Here is an 18,838-nt window from a genome sequence, read left to right on the forward strand (position 1 = left end):
GTTGCCTGAACATCCATCCACGAGTATTGTTTAAAACTTTCTCAAACTCTTTAAGAGCTTGAGAGACTGTATTTAAATTAATATGTATCTTTAAATATATATATTTAAAGATATGCGTTTTAAATATATGAATGCAAAAAATCTTTTAACCCCGTTCAAACGCCGCTCTGTACTACATTTCAATGCATAAACAGGGCACTCTTTCCCCTCCCAATATGGCTGACACGACGACGTGTCATTGCAGTGAGATGAAAAGATTGAGGCGTCGCGCGTTTTGTTTCGAAACTCACTGATTATAAGTATATCATTTACGCATTAACATAAGGCAAAATTTTGAGAAAAGGAAACTCACGGTTTATGCGAAAACCATGAAGAATATGGTTACTATAGTGATGGAGAATAAAGGCGTCTGTGCATGTGCCTGTTTAAAACAAATTAACCGTTAAGAAATATTTATCAAAAAGTTATTTAAAGGGACTGGAGGAACGCTACTATGTATATTAGGCCCATAAAGTAATTCTGACGTTTTTATCTGACTGAATGGTGAGCGGGCATTGCTGGCATTGACTCGGTTCTGTGTTCGGAGGAGGCCCAGTTCGACAAGCTCAACGCCAGTTAGAACAAAAAAACACAATGAAGGAAGTGGAATATGCTCATCAGAACAGATCTGAAAGTCTGCCTTTAGAGGACCAAGTGCAGAAGAAATGCCACGGCGTCCATCAGCAGCAGGATGTTGGTAGAAATCAAACGGCTGGTAAGAAGCTCTGATTTAATGCTATTAGCTAGCTGTAGCTCTCCTCTCCTGTGCTGGAGCAGATAAAAGCACAATCTGTGTTTTTGTACATTTGAAAGGGAATCATTTTTCTCCCTTCCAACTGTTTTTGCAGCCTAATCGATTTGCATTTATTAGAACTACGAAGCTATAAGATATTTTGCCGCAATCTAACGTTTGTAAATTGTAGCCGAAACTGACGTGAAAATAGATTAATGTGGTTAATATCATTTCTTTCTTTAAGACTTAAACTGCCTATTGAAGTATTTAAAGTGCACAGTCATAAGCTATTAATTGTATTGTTAAAGTAGTCTTCAGTCACTAGCATACTCATACTGATCAAAGCATTGGTAAAACAAGAATGCAAAACTGTATGAATTTAAATGAACTTTTGCCAATTAACCAAAAACCTTTAAATCAGCATCTTTGCACAGCTCTTCCTGAACTGTTCTTAATTCACTTTTCTGACTTTGAAGAATACTTTTAAAATATTTGAAAATCCCATATTTGTGTATCTTTGCCACAGATGGTTTGTTTGTATGAAATACAGAGGAACCAGCACCCGGCCTGCTTGTCTTTTTCCATTAAATTACAAAGCATTTAAAACTGCTTGGCTATCAAGTCAAGACTTGGTTTTGGCAGTATCAACTGTCATGGCATCGCGGGTTTTTTTTTTTTTTTGGAAAACCGTTTGAATTGATATTCAGATGTAATGATGCATGGTTTATAAAAAAATACCAATGTTAAAATAGAAAATATGATTTCACAAACATGATTCCCAAAACTCAAGTTGATAATCTGCATAGAATAGATGGTCAACTCACCAAAGAGCAGACAAGCTGTATAAGGGAAGAATTACTTTCAGGATGATATTTCTAAAATAACATAAAATGAATGGTTTCATGCTCTCAGCACAAATTATTAAATAGCAAACTGATCCATCCTTTTAACATGACCTGATTTCAGTTAAAAACACATTGACTAAAGTTTAATTGTAGCAGATTGTAAAATTATTGCAACCACAATCTGTGTTTATAACACCATCTCTTGGGAAAAGATTGAATACAGAATGGGGGGAAAACAGCAGAATATGAAACAAGGTCTGGATAATTGGCCCACCTAAAAGTTTCTGAAATGTGATTATGAAAGATAAATATGATCTGTTCTAGTTTCTAAAGTGATTAAAATTTAAGCTGAACTTTACAAAAACACAAAATTTCAGCTGAACTTCACAGTTCTCTCAATATGAATTCAAATTGTTTAAATCCACTTTGCACTAAGAGCTCTACAACTGTATAAACAATTCAGTCCAACAGGGGGAGCTAATGAGAATATCTAATTTAACGTTCTAATTTCCAAACAATATTGTTACACACAGTGTTTATAACCCAGGGGCGCCGCCAGGAGTCTTGGGGCTCCCTGACAAAAAATTTAATTGGGCTCCACCTGCGCAGCTGCTGTTACAATTTCGTGAGTCTATTTGACCCATAAAAAGCGTCACAATTTTAAAGACTTGCAACTGCATTGCTTTCTTTGGTCCAATACTGACAACTAGCACAATATTTACTTCTCATGAATTTTACATCCAACAGTCTGCTTACAGTATGCAAGTAGGTTGCTTAATTTTTTTCCTGATAGTTTTAGTTTACTGAAACGTCACTCCCAACAGTCATAGGCAACATGCAGAATGTACATGAAGCAATCCAGACATCTTCAAGCTGCAGTATATAACTACAATATATAAGCTACAATTAAGTTTTGCTTGCAGGACCGTTTTGTAGGTTCTCTCAACCTCCCACCTCTGTGAGAAGCTGCAGAACATTGGTCAACGGCAGGAGTTTCTGTGGACCTCCTCAATCCTTTAATGAATGGCGGTAGAGAAAAGAGGCTCAGACATGACGCTCTCTTCCCCAGTAACAGTAACATATTGAAGTAGTTTAATAGCTTGCTGGAGTCCCCCTTGTTCAGCTTTGAGGTCAAGGAATGCTTTGAGCTGGGTAACCTCTGGGTCAGACGGCCACACTGCAACAGGCAACATCTGCTCCGGCAGGAAACTGATTGTGTAATATGAGCGAGCGTCTTCACCTTGCACTATCATCTTGAAGTAGTTTGTGTTCAACATTTTCCATTTGTTTTGCTTCTTTAGTCGTTTTTCTTATTTGAAATTTATCTAGTGGTCTAGGTAAAGTTTGCAGATTAGCATGTAGCTGCAGTGTTAATCAAATGCGGCTCCAGAATGTTAAACAAAACTTTATTCAAATATTTAGCCACTGGAATGTTAAATGTCTCTAACTTCAAAAAGTGAGTTTTAGCAGATTATTAAAAAAATCTTACAGATACTCAATCACTGGGCTTATTAATAAGCTATAAAACCTTGCATAAGCTATGTCCTTTCTATAGCCGATAAATTGGAACCCAGCTTGAAATACTTAGAATCGTCTTTAAGTGTTTAAAGAATGTCTTTAAACACTTTAACTGTAAGGCCTGTTTGAGTTCTGAAGCAAATCTAGACTTTTCTTTATTAACCAATCAGTGGAGCCATGGCGTGGATGAAATTTATTTTAGACAAATTGCTCCAAATATTCAGAGATTATAGATAAAAAGTATCTGAGTTTCTTTCTTAAGGGGTGCTTTTGTTTACCAAAACTTACATTTGCCCTGATAACTGGCTAGGTATTTTCTTTGGCATACAATAATAACAATAATGATAATAATAATAGTAATTCATGCTTTTCCCTTGAAATAAAACTATTAGGTCTGGCAGGTTTTGTTTTTCCTAATTTGAAACTAATACCAAAACATCTGTAAATAAAAGATATTCTTTTCTTCTTTCTGAAATGAATTACAAAACAGGTGAGATTTGCAATGTAAGGATTTCAGGTGACATGATATGAACTCCTATAGTCATTATTAGTGTGAGTTGTTGTTTTCTCATTTTGTCCAGTATTTTAATTCAGTTCGTCATTGAAACATTAAATGCCTAAATAGGAATGCAAGTTAAGGATTAATGAATAACTTGATATTATCGACTAGCTAACTTAATTGATAAGTGGCAATGTTTTTTGGGGTTTTTTAACTATGTTTTCTCTTCTGTCAAAGAGGTTGGCTTTCTTTCCATAACAGGGTTCATTTTTCATAGGAAAATGTTTCGTTTTCTCACCTTATTAATGATAGACAAATTTAAATATAACAAAATAAGAACCTCTGTGGTTGCTGTATAGAAATACAAAAGATGAAAAGAATAATGTAAGTGAAACACTTAATTCAGGATGGCAGATTTTCCTTTCCCCTCAGTGTCAACAAAGTGGAAGAAACTGCTTGAACTTATTTTATATTGCCATATTTCAATATAAGTATATTGCTAAACAGAATTGCATAAAGTGCATTTTGCAACCCGCACCAGCCTCTGTTTGGACTGCTTCACTTTCCTGTTCAGTCATGTGGCTTCAGTCGTATTTGTTTCTCTTACAACTGGCTCTGCTTATGGATGACCAGTGTCGCCATCTTTTGGACGGGGGCCAAACCACAACACAAAAGAAGGTCTAAGCGGATGTTATTAGTTAATCGATTGGAACTAATTTTAATCTAACAAACCATTAAACATTGTTTGCATCCCTACACTAAAGTGTGAACTATATTCAGCTGTAACATACAGTATGTAAAGTCACAGTTATTTAATGTTTTTTTTGTGTGTGTGTTTTCAGAAAACCAGCATCTTTGGGGGAAGAAAAACGAGATTTCTTGGAAAGTCAGTCTGGGGCAACAGGATGCATTCCCTTTCTACATAAAGGAGGAAGAGGAGGAACATTGGATCAGTCAGGAAGGAGACGAGCTGCTTGGAGGAGATGAAGCTGAATATGCAAAATTCCCCATCAATGTAATAGTGAAGGATGAAGAGGAACCTGAGTCTTCACAGCTTCATCAGAGCCAAACCAACACCAGAGAGACAGAACCTCCAACCAGCAGCTCATTTAAATGGATTAAAACAGAAACTGATGGAGAGGACTGGGGCCATCTGGAACTTATCTCAAAGAGCGATCCAAATAATTTCAAAATAAATAAACACCGAATGGCTGCAGACTCCCTAGAGAATGAGGCCAGCGAAAATGAGGATAATCACTGTTATAATAACTGGCATGGACCTATAGCAGGGACTGAAAATCGATGGAAGGGAAGCCAGTTAGCTGAGGCAGGCATGAACAGCGATGCAGGCTGTAATGCTTCCAAAAAGGTCTTCAGTTGCTCAGAGTGTGGTAAACAGTTTCTGGACGAGCAGTCTCTAAGGAGACACATGAGACGCAACACAGAAAAAAATTCGTCAGACTGTTCGGTTATTCAGAAATGCTCCGAAGTGAAGAAAAATGCAGATTCACAGGCCAAAGTCCACACCGGGAAGAAAAACTTCAGCTGCGAGATATGTGGCAAAACTTTCCGAGATCATTTCAGCCTTACATCTCACATCAGAGTGCACACGGGAGAGCAGCCGTTTGGTTGTGATGTATGCGGTAAAAGATTTAAGCACCAGCATGACGTGAAGAAACACATGAGAGTCCACACAGGAGAGATGCCTTTTTGCTGCGAAGTTTGTGGAAAAAGATTCAAGCACCAGCATAATCTGAAGACACATATGAGAATCCACACGGGGGAGAAGCCCTATGTTTGTGATATTTGTGGGAAAAGATCAAGGTTTCAGCACAACCTAAAGACGCACATGATAATCCACACGGGAGAGCGTCTGTTTGACTGTGATCTTTGCGGGAAAAAGTTTACGTGTAAGAAAAGCCTTAAGGCGCACGAGTCGGTCCACACCGGAGAAAAACCGCACAGCTGCGAGATTTGTGGTAAAAGTTATAAACGGAAAACACACCTCAGGACTCACATGACGTCCCACACTGAGGAAAGGCCTTTTGGCTGTGAAGTTTGCGGCAAAAGATTTAACCGTAAGACATACCTTGAAACGCACATGGCGGTCCACACAGGCGAGAAACCTTATAGCTGCGATTTCTGTGGTAAAAGATTTACCAGAAAAACGCATTTGGATTCACACATTATAGTTCATACAGGAGAAAAACCGTTTGGCTGTGCCGTCTGTGGGCAGGAATTCACCCAACAGGGAAGTTTAGACCGGCATATGACATTACACCTAGGCTAACGAGAGTTTGTGTGAGTGCAATGTGTAGACTTGTAAGCTAGGTAGCTGTGTCTGTAAGACTTCTCTGGTTTTATGTATTCTGAGCTCCAAATGGATAGTAGGCCAAATATACATAATCTTAAAATCAATAAATCCAAAAGGTTTATTGAAAATTAACTGAAAAGGTATCAAATAGACTCTTAAGAAGTGAAGTGTTATGTTGATTAGTTTGGATGTCATATTTAGCCGGTATAGTAGTATGGGGGTTTTACAGATTAATGACCAGTGGCATCACTACAAACACCCATAAGGGGGTTGATACGAATTAGTTGTTTCTCTAATTCTAACTAATTTGGGGGGAAATATGTGTTTCTGTATATATTTTGGGAGAGTTTGATTTTCAACTGTCAGCTTGAGTTTGGAGAGATGTTCTTCAGCTCAAAGCCTTGGGATTTGTTGACTAATTACTGCTTATGTTAATCATGTAAGCAATTTGTGTTGCATGACAATAACAGAGTGGTTAAAAACACTAAATAAATACTTTCTGCAATATACATTTGTATTTGTCAACTCATTGTCTTCAACAGAAATTAGACTCTGGAATTAGCATGTGCTCCTCTATTTTTGACACACAGAGAGTAGTTACTTTGACAGTGACATGAGGACACAGTCTCTGTGCAATAGGTATGAAGTAATATTTAACTCATCTTTATGAAAAAGTAAGATAAACTGCAACATGAAGAATGGTAAGAGAATTTGTCGTTTTATTTTAGACCAGGGGTTCTAAACCTTTATTATTAAAGGTTTGTGGTTATGGTCAAAGACTATGAATTGTTGGTGATTACAAATTCCCTTTTAATACATGTACTTCCAATGTGAACTGAAACCAAGTGACACTTTTGGGAAGAAAATGAACTAGTTTTGTGGCAAAATCCACAATTCTTTCCAGATTTTGCAGCTAAACATAATTGAATTTGACTGTAAGCTCACCCTTTGGACGTGGTCTCCACTGGAGAGCAATGAATTTTCTAATGTCAACCTGAGCATAACGTGATAAATAAAGAAGTATTTATTCCTACATAGTTCTTTTAAAGAAGTATTGGATATAAAGCTACTTATATACAGAGTTTTGTTGTTATTTCGTAGAAATCGGCTTTCACTTTGATCACCAAATGTTGGTCAGGCAGATTTTTTTGGATCATGATTGATGATCCAAAAAATGTGTGAAGTATCGAGGGGGGGAGTCAATATTTTTATAAACACTGTGTATAGAAGAGAAAGTATAACGACATATTAAGGCCATTGTGGATACAAAAAAGGAATATGTTTCTGCCAAAAAACTCAAATTGTGAAAATAATCTCATAAATTTTCTAGAAAAAATAAGGATATTTCTGAGTTTCAAAAGTGTAACATTTTTGACTTTTGAAACTCAGAAATGTCCAAGATTCTTCTAAAAATTTCTGTGATTAATATCAAAATTTCCTCGTTTTCTGCCAGAAATGCACTTTTTATTTATTAATTTTTTTCTGTCTACAGTGACCCTAATACACGAACATATTAAGTCCATTCTGAAAGAATTATTATAGGAGGAAAAAACCCTGAAACGACCACTGACGGATACCTAAAGTGGGCTGATATGAGCAAATCATACTTGAGCTGAACTGGTTGTGCGTCTTGCCACTCATAAGATGGTGGAGGCGCAGACGTGTCGTTTGCAGTAAGTCATTGCGGTGTCTGGGAGACGGAGAAGAATGTGATTACCATGGTGACACGAGAAAAAGTTGTCTAGATGGGTGCCTGTTCAAAAAACAGAACAATTAAACAATTATCCATCATATATTAAAAAAACGTTTGATGGAACCGTGTCTGTTGATGTTTAAATCGGCCTCCTGCACAACTTCCAGAGGTTCAGTCTGACCGAAATAATGTGAGCGGATGTTGTATCTGGATCGAGTCGGTGCTGGGTTCGGTGGAGGCCCGAATCGCCGAGCCTTTTGTAAGGAAAAAAAGACAGCATGAAGGAAGTGGATTATGTTAATCAGAGCAGCATTGAAAGTCTGGCGTTAGAGAACAAAGTGCGGATGAAACAGCTTGGAGATCACCAGCCGCAGGATGTTTGCAGAAACGAATCCGCAGGTAAGACGCAGCTGTTTCATCAGGAGCTTTCTACTGTTAGCTTACAGTAGCTCTAAGGCTGTCAAACTGGAATAGAGATGCAAACAATTTATGCTGTTGCGTCAATAACCGAGTCATTCCTTTTGTTATCTTACATGATCTCAGCTGTTATTTCAGTGTAACTGGATTATCGCCATGTCTTGGATGAATGTCAAATGTTTTAGTTTACCGTTAGCTTGGCGTAGCTCTGTGGTTATTTGGTTTGAGATAAAGCTTAACGATCCAACATGTATTTTAGACCGTCTGCAAATCAGCCATTCCTTTCTTCTTCTTCTTTTTACTAAGCACTATCCTAGATAATTATTTATCCATGCCTCATTTCTGGACGATGTTCTGGATTTTTTTTCTTCTTCCAGCATTTAACAACGACAACAAAACAACCAATTAAATAGCTTTCAAATGATCTCAGTATCGTATGCAAGTGAAAAATAACATAGTTCTTGAGTAATCATTCCTGCATTGTGCACTTTTCTATTTCTGGAGATTTCACGGTTTAAATAACATACTAAAGCTTTGAATAAAATGAAAGGTTCCTGTGAATCATATCATTGTTGCTTTTCTGAGTGAAATTAAGACTTTGTGTTAATGGTATGTTTACATATTTTAGGCAGACTTTCAGGATCTCATACTGGAGCATAAGTTAGATCCATATGAAACCAGGTATTTTTATGCAAAGTTTAAAAACCCCGGAAAACAAACAAACAAAAAGACCCCAACATATTACCCAACCCTAGAACACTCCCCCACATTGACATTAAATTAGACAAGTATTTTGTTTATTGTGAGAAGCTTGTGAAGAACAGTTTGCTGAAATGTCAGTCCCTTCCTCTTGAAGGCTTTGGAGGCAATCTTTCTCTCTCTTAGCTTCTCAGCTCCACCTAATGATTTTCTACAGGACTGAGATCAGGATGTTGTGAGCCCACTTCAAAACATTGACTTTGTTGTCCTTGAGCTTTTTTGTAACTACATTTTCAGTATGGTTAAGGTTATCGTCCATTTGGAAGATCCAATTAACTTAAAGTGTTCAAGCTTTAAGTTACTGACTGATATCTTGAGATGTTTGTTCAGTATTTCCACAGAGGTGGATGTAATCGAGGTAATCTGTGTGGTGAAGTGGACGAGTCCCTATTACTGCAAAACCTCCTCACCACATGATGCTTCCTCCTCCTTCCACCGTCCAGTTGGGAAGTTGGTGTCCGGCTTGACTCACAGATTTTGCACTAAAACTTGTTAATCTACAAACTCAGAACCTGTCTCTATAAGATTGAAGTATCAAATGTATTTATATTATAGATTCAAAAACAAATTGATTGAATTGAGTCACGTTTTCACCAAGCAAATGTAGAATAAAACAATAAACAGGATAATAGAAATATATGCCATATGTTCTGGCTACTCAAGAACCATAGTGGTTTAATTAATATAATATTTTATGTAGTTGAAGTTGTATGTTCGGGTTTATTTTGAAAACCGGAAGTCAAGGCGTCATCGCCTCCATTTTAGCAAAAGACGTTCTGTGGATCTCTCCAGCTTTGTCTTTCGACGGAGAACTGCCTGTAAGTTTGTAAAATGTTTACATGTAGAAGCATGTAGTTACAGTACACACCTAACTGTTTTCTAAGAAGTTGTTTATGGTCATTTGAGGTGATGGAAATGTAGCTCAAATGAGCAGTTATCAGAATTAACATTTAGGTTAGCGGCAACATGATTAGCTTCATTTCAGCCTCCTGATGTGCTGTATTTTTCTTTTGTAGTTTTACTCTGGCTTGTGGTGTATTGAATAAATTTCAGTAATGGAAGCTATTCATCATTGGGAAGGGTTATCGACAAAGCAATAACGTATGAATCATCTAATTTTGGAAGCCGGAAGTGACGGCATTAACACTTCCTGTTTATCAATGCGTTTCCCAGAGGGGCCGCATTTCATTGGCTGATGCCCATTCTATTTTTAGCGCGAAAAAAAAAGCATAGTTTGAGGCTAGTTACTTTTGAAAGTAACTAGCTTTTGATGTTGTAGGTGTTATGTGCAGATTTTATGAGGAATCTTATGAAACGACAATTTCCTACATCGTCCATTATCAAAAACATTTCCTTTTTGATTTGTTAGAGCCACAGAGGAGAGCCCAAAGAGCCACATGTGGCTGTGGAGCTGCAAGCTGTAGATGTCTGGTCTAGTAGAAACGGGCTGGTTAACCTCGAGTCCTTTTAATGGTGTGTGGATGTTATAGAGATGCCATAGATCAGATGTGGCTTGGAGAAATAAAACTTTAAAATCAATTTTTAAATGGACACGTTTAAAAATTGATTTTGAGATAGTGAACCTGGGTTTATGTGTTCATAATTCCTTGTACCAGTTAAATGAGGAGCTCCAGGATTCTGGACTATTTGTAGTCCAGAATCTTGTAGTCTGATCATGGGGGATCAGACATCCCCCATGATCAGAAGGGATGTCTGATCATGACCAACATTTACTGTAGACTCTTACAATAGTTCAGGCAATAGATGGCTTGAATAATCTTAAGCGTTTGTTGCTTTACAACATGTTCATAACAATCTTGTTTCGGTTGTGTAATTAATCTGAAACACTAATCACCACAAGCATTTCTTATCTTTATTTTCTCATTCTGTTCAAAGTTTTTCTAGTGAGTTGCCTTAAAGCACTACAGGTACAATTTAAATGCCGAAATTTCATAACATTCTTATGTTTTGGTGTTTGCTATCTACAGATGTCAACCATCATCCTCTGAATACAGAAGAGGTTCCTTGGAGCCCCAGTTTGGACGAGCAGAACCCAGACGGCCCCTTCATAAAGGAAGAACTTGAGGAAAGTTGGATAAGTCAGGAAGGAGAGCAGCTAGAGACTGAGTACATCAACTTCCCGCTTAATATTGTTGTGAAGAGTGAAGATGATAATGAAGAGGAATCAGAGTACTCACAGCTTCATGAAAGTCAAACGTTAGACCCCAGAGAGGCAGAGTGTCCGACCACCAGCTCTGTCAAGTGGATTAAAACTGAAACTGACGGAGATTGTGGACAACTGGAACTTGTCTGGAAGCCTGGTCCAAATAATTTCAAATTAGGTTCAGAAAGAAAGACTGCAGAATCCTCTGAGACCGATGTCAGCGAAGATGATGGTTATGACGACTGGCAGCAACCTTTGACAGAGAAAGAAAGTGGTTGGAAGGGAGCCTGCGGAGCTAATATCAAAGGTTCTGAAACGATGCCTAATCCAAATTCACAGACCAAAGTCCACACAGGAAAGAAAAACTTCAGCTGTGATGAATGTGGCAAAACATTCAGAGATCAGTTTAGTCTTAAATCTCACATCAGAGTCCACACAGGAGAGCAGCCGTTTGTTTGTGATGTTTGTGGAAAAAGATTTAAGCACCAGCACGACGTGAAGAAACATATGAGAGTCCACTCTGAGGAGCAGCCATTTGTTTGTGAAGTTTGTGGTAAAGGATTCAAGCATCAGCACAATCTGAAGACGCACATGAGAATCCACACGGGGGAAAAGCCCTATGTTTGTACCATCTGCGGTAAAACAGCAAGGCATCAGAATAACCTGCGAACGCATATGATAGTTCACGGAGGAGAACAGCCGTTTAGTTGTGATATTTGCGGTAAAAAGTTCAACCGGCAGACAAATCTTAAGGCGCACAAAGTGGTCCACACCGGAGAGAAACCACATAGCTGCGAGATCTGTGGCAAAAGTTACAAACGTAGAACACACCTTAGGGGTCACATGACCACACACAGTGAGGAAAGGCCTTTTGGCTGTGAAGTTTGCGGCAAAAGATTTAACCGTAAAACATACCTGGATACACACATGGTGGTCCATACAGGCGAGAAGCCTTATAGCTGTGATTTCTGTGGGAAAACTTTCTCCCGAAAAACTCATCTAGATTCACACATCAACGTACATATGGGGGGGCAACCTTTTGGTTGCCCTGTCTGTGGTGAAGAATTCCTCCAACAGAAAAGTTTGGACCAACACATGCCTTTACACTTTATATAATAGCATTCCTGCTCAAGCAGTGGCTATGTTAATATAACGTACACTTTATTTCTGGTTTTCTCCCAGGTACATTGATTTAACTCTGGTGTCAGTTGTTCTGACCACAAAGGAAAGAAGGGCCAAACACGCATTGTAAAACCAATAAACAAGTGATTTATGGGGAATTAACGGAGTGGCTCTGTAGGCCTCTTTAAAAGTAACTGGCTAGATGTCCACCTTCTTTTCAAAGGCTTGACAAAGCTTATTTAACAAACAGAAGACATAAGAATGCAAATAAATTTCCCACAGGATTTCCATAATTTACTTGGATATGTGCTCTTCTAAGTGACCTGGTGCCATAGGAGGTTGTAAGGGCCGACATTTGATGGCTAAACAACAAAACTGACCTAAGCTAGGCTTAGGGTTATTATTTTGCTTTCGTGGCTGAACAACTTTGGATAGATTGCGACATGGATTCTGAATGGCCTCCCAACAGAGAAAAACATTCCTCCTACAAGATGTTCATCCACATTTGTGTGAGCCAGCACGTGACTTTGAAAGTCCGTGAGCCATTGTGGACAGTAACATGGCTCCAGAACCTGAATTATTGTGCATGCTTGCCAACTATAAACAATGTGATCTGCTGCTTTCTCCTGAGATAGAAGATATCACAGCTGTGCTGACTGTATTGAAATCCCCCTATTAATCTACAGCAATATACACTGCTTACATGCACATAATAATTAGATGTCTTTGATGCATATGGAAGCAGACTTAATACTCTGACTCATTTGCTACAATGAATCCCGTTTCATGTGCAGTCATGGTGGAGCTAGCAGGTTCCAAAACGGGTCCAAGCAGGACTTGTGGCTGCCATTTTGAAAACCGGTTTGGACACCCCAGTCTGCCCTGGTCGTCTTTATGTCCTGCTTCAAAATGTTCTCTGTTTTAATGTGTCATGTGTTGGTAGGAGACCTCTCCGAGTCTCCAGCAGTTAATGCTGATGGTTTGTTGTAAAGGTGGGATTCTATGAAGTTATTTCATGATTAAGAATGAAAAGGCAAAACAAATTAAAACATCAATGCGTTTAAACACTAATTTAGTTAGGTGTAGGAATATGAGAGGGCATGTTGTATTGAGTCTCCCTCAAAGAGCAGTAAGGAACTGCACACTTAGTAATGGGTTGGTAAGTTTTGATACCAAGATGGTTATTATATTGTAGAATCTCATTTATAACTGTTTGTCTGAATTTGGAGAACCTTTGTTCATTGGCATCGACTCTCAGCTACTCTGTTGGTTTCGACTCCAAGTGTGAATAAATAAATCACTACATTAGTTCATGTAATCAGGTTTTGCTTGCTGTGACGTTGCTTCGTTGGTCCATGACGGGAAGGGTAATTCAGACAACTCATTTGATGTTTCTTTGATTTGAATATTTCTCAGATAAGTCAAACAGGGTCACATCATTTCTGTTATTTATGAAAAGTACGGTGTATTTAAATGTATGTACTGTCCTCAAGCTTCTGTGAGCTCTTTTTTTTCTTCTGCTTTAGAAAATATGGGTTAAAACAGATCGACAGTGTATTTATTGGACTAGTTCTTCACTTTTCTTGATTATTCCAGAAATCTTTAATGTCTGTTTTGATCATAAAACAATTTTAATAAACTATAATCTGTTTTCTGACATGAGAACCCTGACTGGTAGTGAAGCAGTTTTAGTTCAGCTTTTATTTCATGTTTGTAATCATCCTCAGTATTTACAGAATTGAAATATTCCAACAGGTAATGAAATATTGTTGCAGCATAAAACCTACATTAAAGCGTGTATTGGTGCTAAACCAACGAAGTGAAGTCCTTCTCTCTGTCCTCCATCTGTTTTAGATAAGATGCACGTTTCTCCTTTGCTGCAGATGTTTTCTGTGTTGCTCTTTTAGACTTAAACAGCTCTGCCGGTAAACTCTGCCACCAGGCTTGGTAAAATCCACAAGCTTGTGATGAAGTCGGCTGCAGTTCTGAACAGAGAACAAGGCGAGGCTAACTTCAGCGTAGAGCAAAGATGGCGTTCATCAGCTGATCTACAACTCCTCCTAGCCCGGTTCAGTGGAATCTGCCCATCGCCTCGGACTCTGGTAACCCAGCACACACACCCGTTAAACACCTGGAACGTCAACATTTCTGACTACATGCGGTTTTATTTAAAATAATGGCAGTCTATTCTGCATTAGCATAACCTCGTTAAGGATTTTGATGTATTTAATCTGAACTGTGTGATTAATGTGCCTGACTGACACAGCGTTATTGGAAACATGACGTCATGCTTCCTAAGCCTTCAGGTTCCACAGCAGATTTAAACTCGAGCCACGACTTTGCAAATTTTAATAGCTTAAGGGGATTACAAAACGGTTTGACTTTGATTATAGCAGCAAGCAGCTATTTGGGAAAAATAATGCACCTTTCAGAGGACTAAATTCATTTAATATGCTGTTAAAACTTGAAATGCATTCTCTAATCACTTTGCACAGCTCACACTACTTTGTCCAGTGACCCAGCAGATGGAGCTCCAACACTTAGTTTTTCTGCTAGTTTTTTGTTTTTTTTTAAACAATTTTTTTTCCACCAGGTTTGTTAATGGGAAATACATAAAGATCAAGGTCTTCTGAAGCAAAATCTTTTTCATCTGAAGTGTTAATCACTGATAGTCCAATCACCCTGATTTGAAATGCAAGTGAGGACACTGCTCTACAATCGGCAGGAAGGTGTGTTTAAAAACAATTATTTTCTAAACCCAACTTCAACAACAACATGTGAAATACTAACCCCATTCTTTAAATCCAGTTTTCATCAACTGTCCTGCTGTCGTCCCTCAGAGGAATCATGAATCTTCTCACTTTCTGCAGAGTCTCAGCCGAGCTTCATATTGACCCTTTGGGCTGCGGTGATTCATCCACATTATGATGTATAATAACCCATCACCATTGATGATTGTATTCAACACAAAGTGCGATGAATGTATTCTTTCTGTTTTTATCAAATCTGTTTAAAAAACAGGGGGATTGGGGGGGGAGGGGCAAAATTTTGCGCCAGCGGTGTTTCCCAATTAAAATCACACGCGTTTCCTTTGAGTGAATTAGTTCTTCTAATTCCAATTTGTGCAGTTTTATGGCAAATGAATGAAACCCTGAGAAATGTCTGCTCTGTTAGCCATCTTTGGCTCCAGATCAGCTGTGATCTCAGAGGACGCATCCTTTTGGACTCGCTGCAGGAACTCCAGGAGCCTCTCCGGGCAGAGATGATGAACAGTGAATGGACAGTAGCTGTGTGGATTGAGTAGTGTGTTGTAAACCACTTTCAAAATTCAGTTAAAGATGTTGCTCCGCTTCCATCACTTGTTTCGTCACTTTCCTCCCCTCAGCGTAACTCCGTCATTTACCCTTCAGTACCCTCTTTCATCAGTACAAGTGAGCAGATTTTATGAAGCACAAAGTTGTACAGATCACAGTAAACCCTGCGGCTCTGCGTCTCCACCTTCTGATGAGGAAAAGCTTATTTACCACCTTCACTAGTCAGCTTCGTGGTGGAAAACAAGAAACTCCAGACTTATTGGAAATTGTTACCACCTCTGCAGAGCGTGGCGTTGTCCTGCATCCAACATATCCGGTGCTGCTCAACGGATCCAAGATCTTCCGAAGAGTCTCGGTTGAAACCTGAAATCTGGACGGCTGTACAAATGGACCAGGATGATGACCTCAAGAGTGTATTGCTTATCTCGCCTATTGTTTGTCTGCTTTTTTTTTTCCCTGCAGTGAAAACTTTTCAGAAACTTTCTACACATGCTGTAACGTCCTTGCTACAAGGCTTCATTAATAAGTGAAGACAGTGGAGCCTGGTTCTTATGGCCAGCTCCCTTTTTATTTTTATTATTTTAGTTAGAGGTTTCTTGTCAAAACTGAACTTTAGAAGTGCTTTGATATCCCTTAAAGAACAAACAAAAGTCTGCTTGCTAGCTGTAAGCAGAAATGACTTTCTATATTGGTTCTTATTGTAGCAGCGGTAAAAAAACTGGACTGGTGCACATTGTGTTTAAAATCTGGTGATGCAGTATGCTACCGATCATGTCAGTTGTAGCCTTTAGAGCTGTTAAAATATGCAAATCTGAGCGTAAAATCACGTTCAGCCAGAAACACTGCAGCTCTGCCAGGCCTCTGAACCAGATCTGATGTATGTAAAACAGTTATATGTGCAATCGTCTTCTACACACACAGCTATGCTGGCTCAGTCATCTGATCAGGACCTTTCTGAAGACTGTAAGTTTTTTTTTTTTTTTTGACAAGTCCTGGAGAAAAAAACCAAACACCTTTCTGATCCTCTGTCTACAGGTTTAGAAACACACTGGAGTCCTTTCAGAGGGATTTGAGGATGTTTCCGTGGAGATGGAGGTCTGACCACTAACCCTGGTTTATGAACTGAAATGAGTCTTGTTGAGGTCACGAGGTCAGCATGTGGGTTATGTCACTCCTTGAGGTGGGAAAGCTCTGCGGTTCATTCTGTAGATTCTCAGTTTTTTTTTTTTGTTTTCCAACATTGCCTTTTTTTATTTCCTAGGTTGACGAGAAGGACAAACCCGTTTTTCTGCCATTCTGTAAAATCCATCAAGCATTTGTTTTGATTTGGTGCAATATAAATTAATAAAACAGCACAACAAGGAGATAAATAAAGTAAGTTTCGTCTTTGGGTGAATAAACCCATTGGAAATTGGTTGGTTTGTTGGCTAATTAGCCCTTAAATTTCGTTCTAACTTCTAACGGGAGTTTTCAAACCCAATTTTTTTCATCTGGTTTCAATGGATTCTTAATGCAGAGGGAGAACAGCAATTTATTCAGAATGAACTCGGACTCCATCCTGGTGAGTCAGAAGTGACGTAGATCAGACCTGATGTATGAAAGACTCTGTGCTGGTAATTAGTTTTTTGTTGCTCACTGACCTCTTGGTGTGAGTGGACATAGAGTCGGTCTCTGGGTTTACCTCTGTTTTGAACACAATGACCTTCTGAGCAGCTGCGTGTTCAGCAGAGATCATCACAGAGTTGGTGATCGGACCGGCAGCGCCGGCTGTGAGGCTCGCTTTGAAGTCTGTCAGAGTTTCTTTCACCTGTGCCTTCAAATACCGTACTGTTCATTATTTATAGGAGAACAACTAGCTAGCAGCTCGTTGAACTGCTTGTGCAGAGTTTGGAGCCAGAACCCTTGACCAGTCCAACACCCAGAGCTTTACCTTTTAGAAATAATTTTTAGACTGAAAATTCAATAAATCAGTTGTGTGCTCAGGTTTAGTTTATGTGGGGCGTAAAAAAAAAAATCTGGAGATCTGTTCAAATCCCTGCAGGATAAAACAAAAGAAAGTGAATGTCACTGTACTGTGGTTAAAAAGCAAATTCATCAGTAATTAGTGGTTATAGTTTCTAAAAAAAATAAAAAATTTGAAAGCTAAACTCCTCAGCTGTTTAGATGTTTTTTTGATCTCGTGTTTGTGGAGTTAATTGTAATATTCAGTTGTGTGTGTGTGTATGATTTGAAAAATGTATGTCAGTAGTTCAATTTAAGAAGCGTCACTTCCCTTCTCTACTGGGAAGAGGCGCTTTTTCTCCGTTTGCGTCGCTCCCACAGCTCTTTAAGTAAAACCTTTGGCATGAGAGAAGGAATAATTAATCCTGTTAAGATCCTCGAATCGGATGATGAAAGACTTGTCTGGCGAGTGTTGAAGTCTAATTGAAATTGACTCCATAAAGCCTCATTCAGACTAAGCGTCACATTTTAACAGACACACACGTTAGTGCTGTGAATGAGCACATTGCAGGTCAGGAGAAGCGTTAGTCATGTAAGAACAAGCAAAGCTGTTTTCTGATGTAACAACGGAGACATTTAATTTTCACTCGTGAGCATTTGTTCCCATTTCTAAGGTTGGGTCTATAAATTAAAATGAATGGTTTTGCTCACTTCTTCTGATTTTTTTATTTTATTTTTTTAAGTCAAAGTGAAAATCTATTCCCCTCCTGTCTGGGTCCAGAAACACTGTCCAGAAATGTGAAGGTCTTCTCTGAGTCTCTGTTTTGAACAAGTGAAACACTGTGACTTGGTTTTCACTTTCAGGGACTCCGTCCACAGAAGGTCATTTTGAAGAACCTGGCAGTTCGCTCAATTTGTGTATCCAATCAAATCATGAAAATGTTGAGTGGAAGAAAAAATAAAAGAAAAAGGTGCACCAGTAACGGGGATAACCAGACTATAATGAGAGCAAACGCCATCGAAGAGTTTGGGAGAGAGATTCACAAAATGGACACGGCGGCTGAAGTCAGAGCTTCAAGAGCCGCCACACACTGACAGACCCTGGACCCAGGCTGCCTCTGTAACATTTCATGTGCTAAACTGGAACCAGAGACTTCAAAATCATATTACCTGAGTCAAGGAGGGAAAAAATAAGTCTGGGTTGTTGCTCAGTGGACCTAACCTCCTCTTATCTGATTTGGGAATCCCACAGTGAGAAAGAAGAGTGGAGAGGCAGAGAATCCATGCTGCTTGAAATCCAATGTGAAGTTTCTACCGTTTCTAAGACTAGTATTGTACTGGACTTCATGTATGTCTATCTGAATGTAACTATGTGCCTAAGCTGTACTGGTAAGAACTAGATTGATTAGATTACTTGTTTTTTCATGCCTTGTTAACACATTGAACTGAGAGAAATCACTGAGAAAACCAGCAGCTAGAG

The 18,838-nt window shown here is 38.8% G+C and overlaps 2 protein-coding genes across 2 annotated transcripts; both read left to right on the plus strand.

Moving 5' to 3' along the window:
• Nucleotides 1-226: 226 nt before the first annotated feature.
• On the plus strand, nt 227-6,455 carry LOC122823358 (gastrula zinc finger protein XlCGF57.1-like). The gene is made up of 2 exons (XM_044102876.1): nt 227-754; nt 4,477-6,455. Exons 1-2 carry the CDS (start codon nt 634-636, stop codon nt 5,922-5,924), a joined length of 1,569 nt encoding a protein of 522 aa, XP_043958811.1. The 5' UTR covers nt 227-633; the 3' UTR covers nt 5,925-6,455.
• A 1,197-nt stretch (nt 6,456-7,652) lies between these two features.
• Nucleotides 7,653-13,765, plus strand: LOC122823359 (gastrula zinc finger protein XlCGF57.1-like). Its single transcript, XM_044102877.1, has 2 exons — nt 7,653-8,040; nt 10,806-13,765. The coding sequence occupies exons 1-2, from the start codon at nt 7,920-7,922 to the stop codon at nt 12,095-12,097; spliced, it is 1,413 nt and encodes a 470-aa protein (XP_043958812.1). The 5' UTR covers nt 7,653-7,919; the 3' UTR covers nt 12,098-13,765.
• Nucleotides 13,766-18,838: the final 5,073 nt, after the last annotated feature.

Source organism: Gambusia affinis, linkage group LG20 (genome assembly GCF_019740435.1).
Source record: "Gambusia affinis linkage group LG20, SWU_Gaff_1.0, whole genome shotgun sequence".
NCBI classification, from domain to species: domain Eukaryota; kingdom Metazoa; phylum Chordata; class Actinopteri; order Cyprinodontiformes; family Poeciliidae; genus Gambusia; species Gambusia affinis.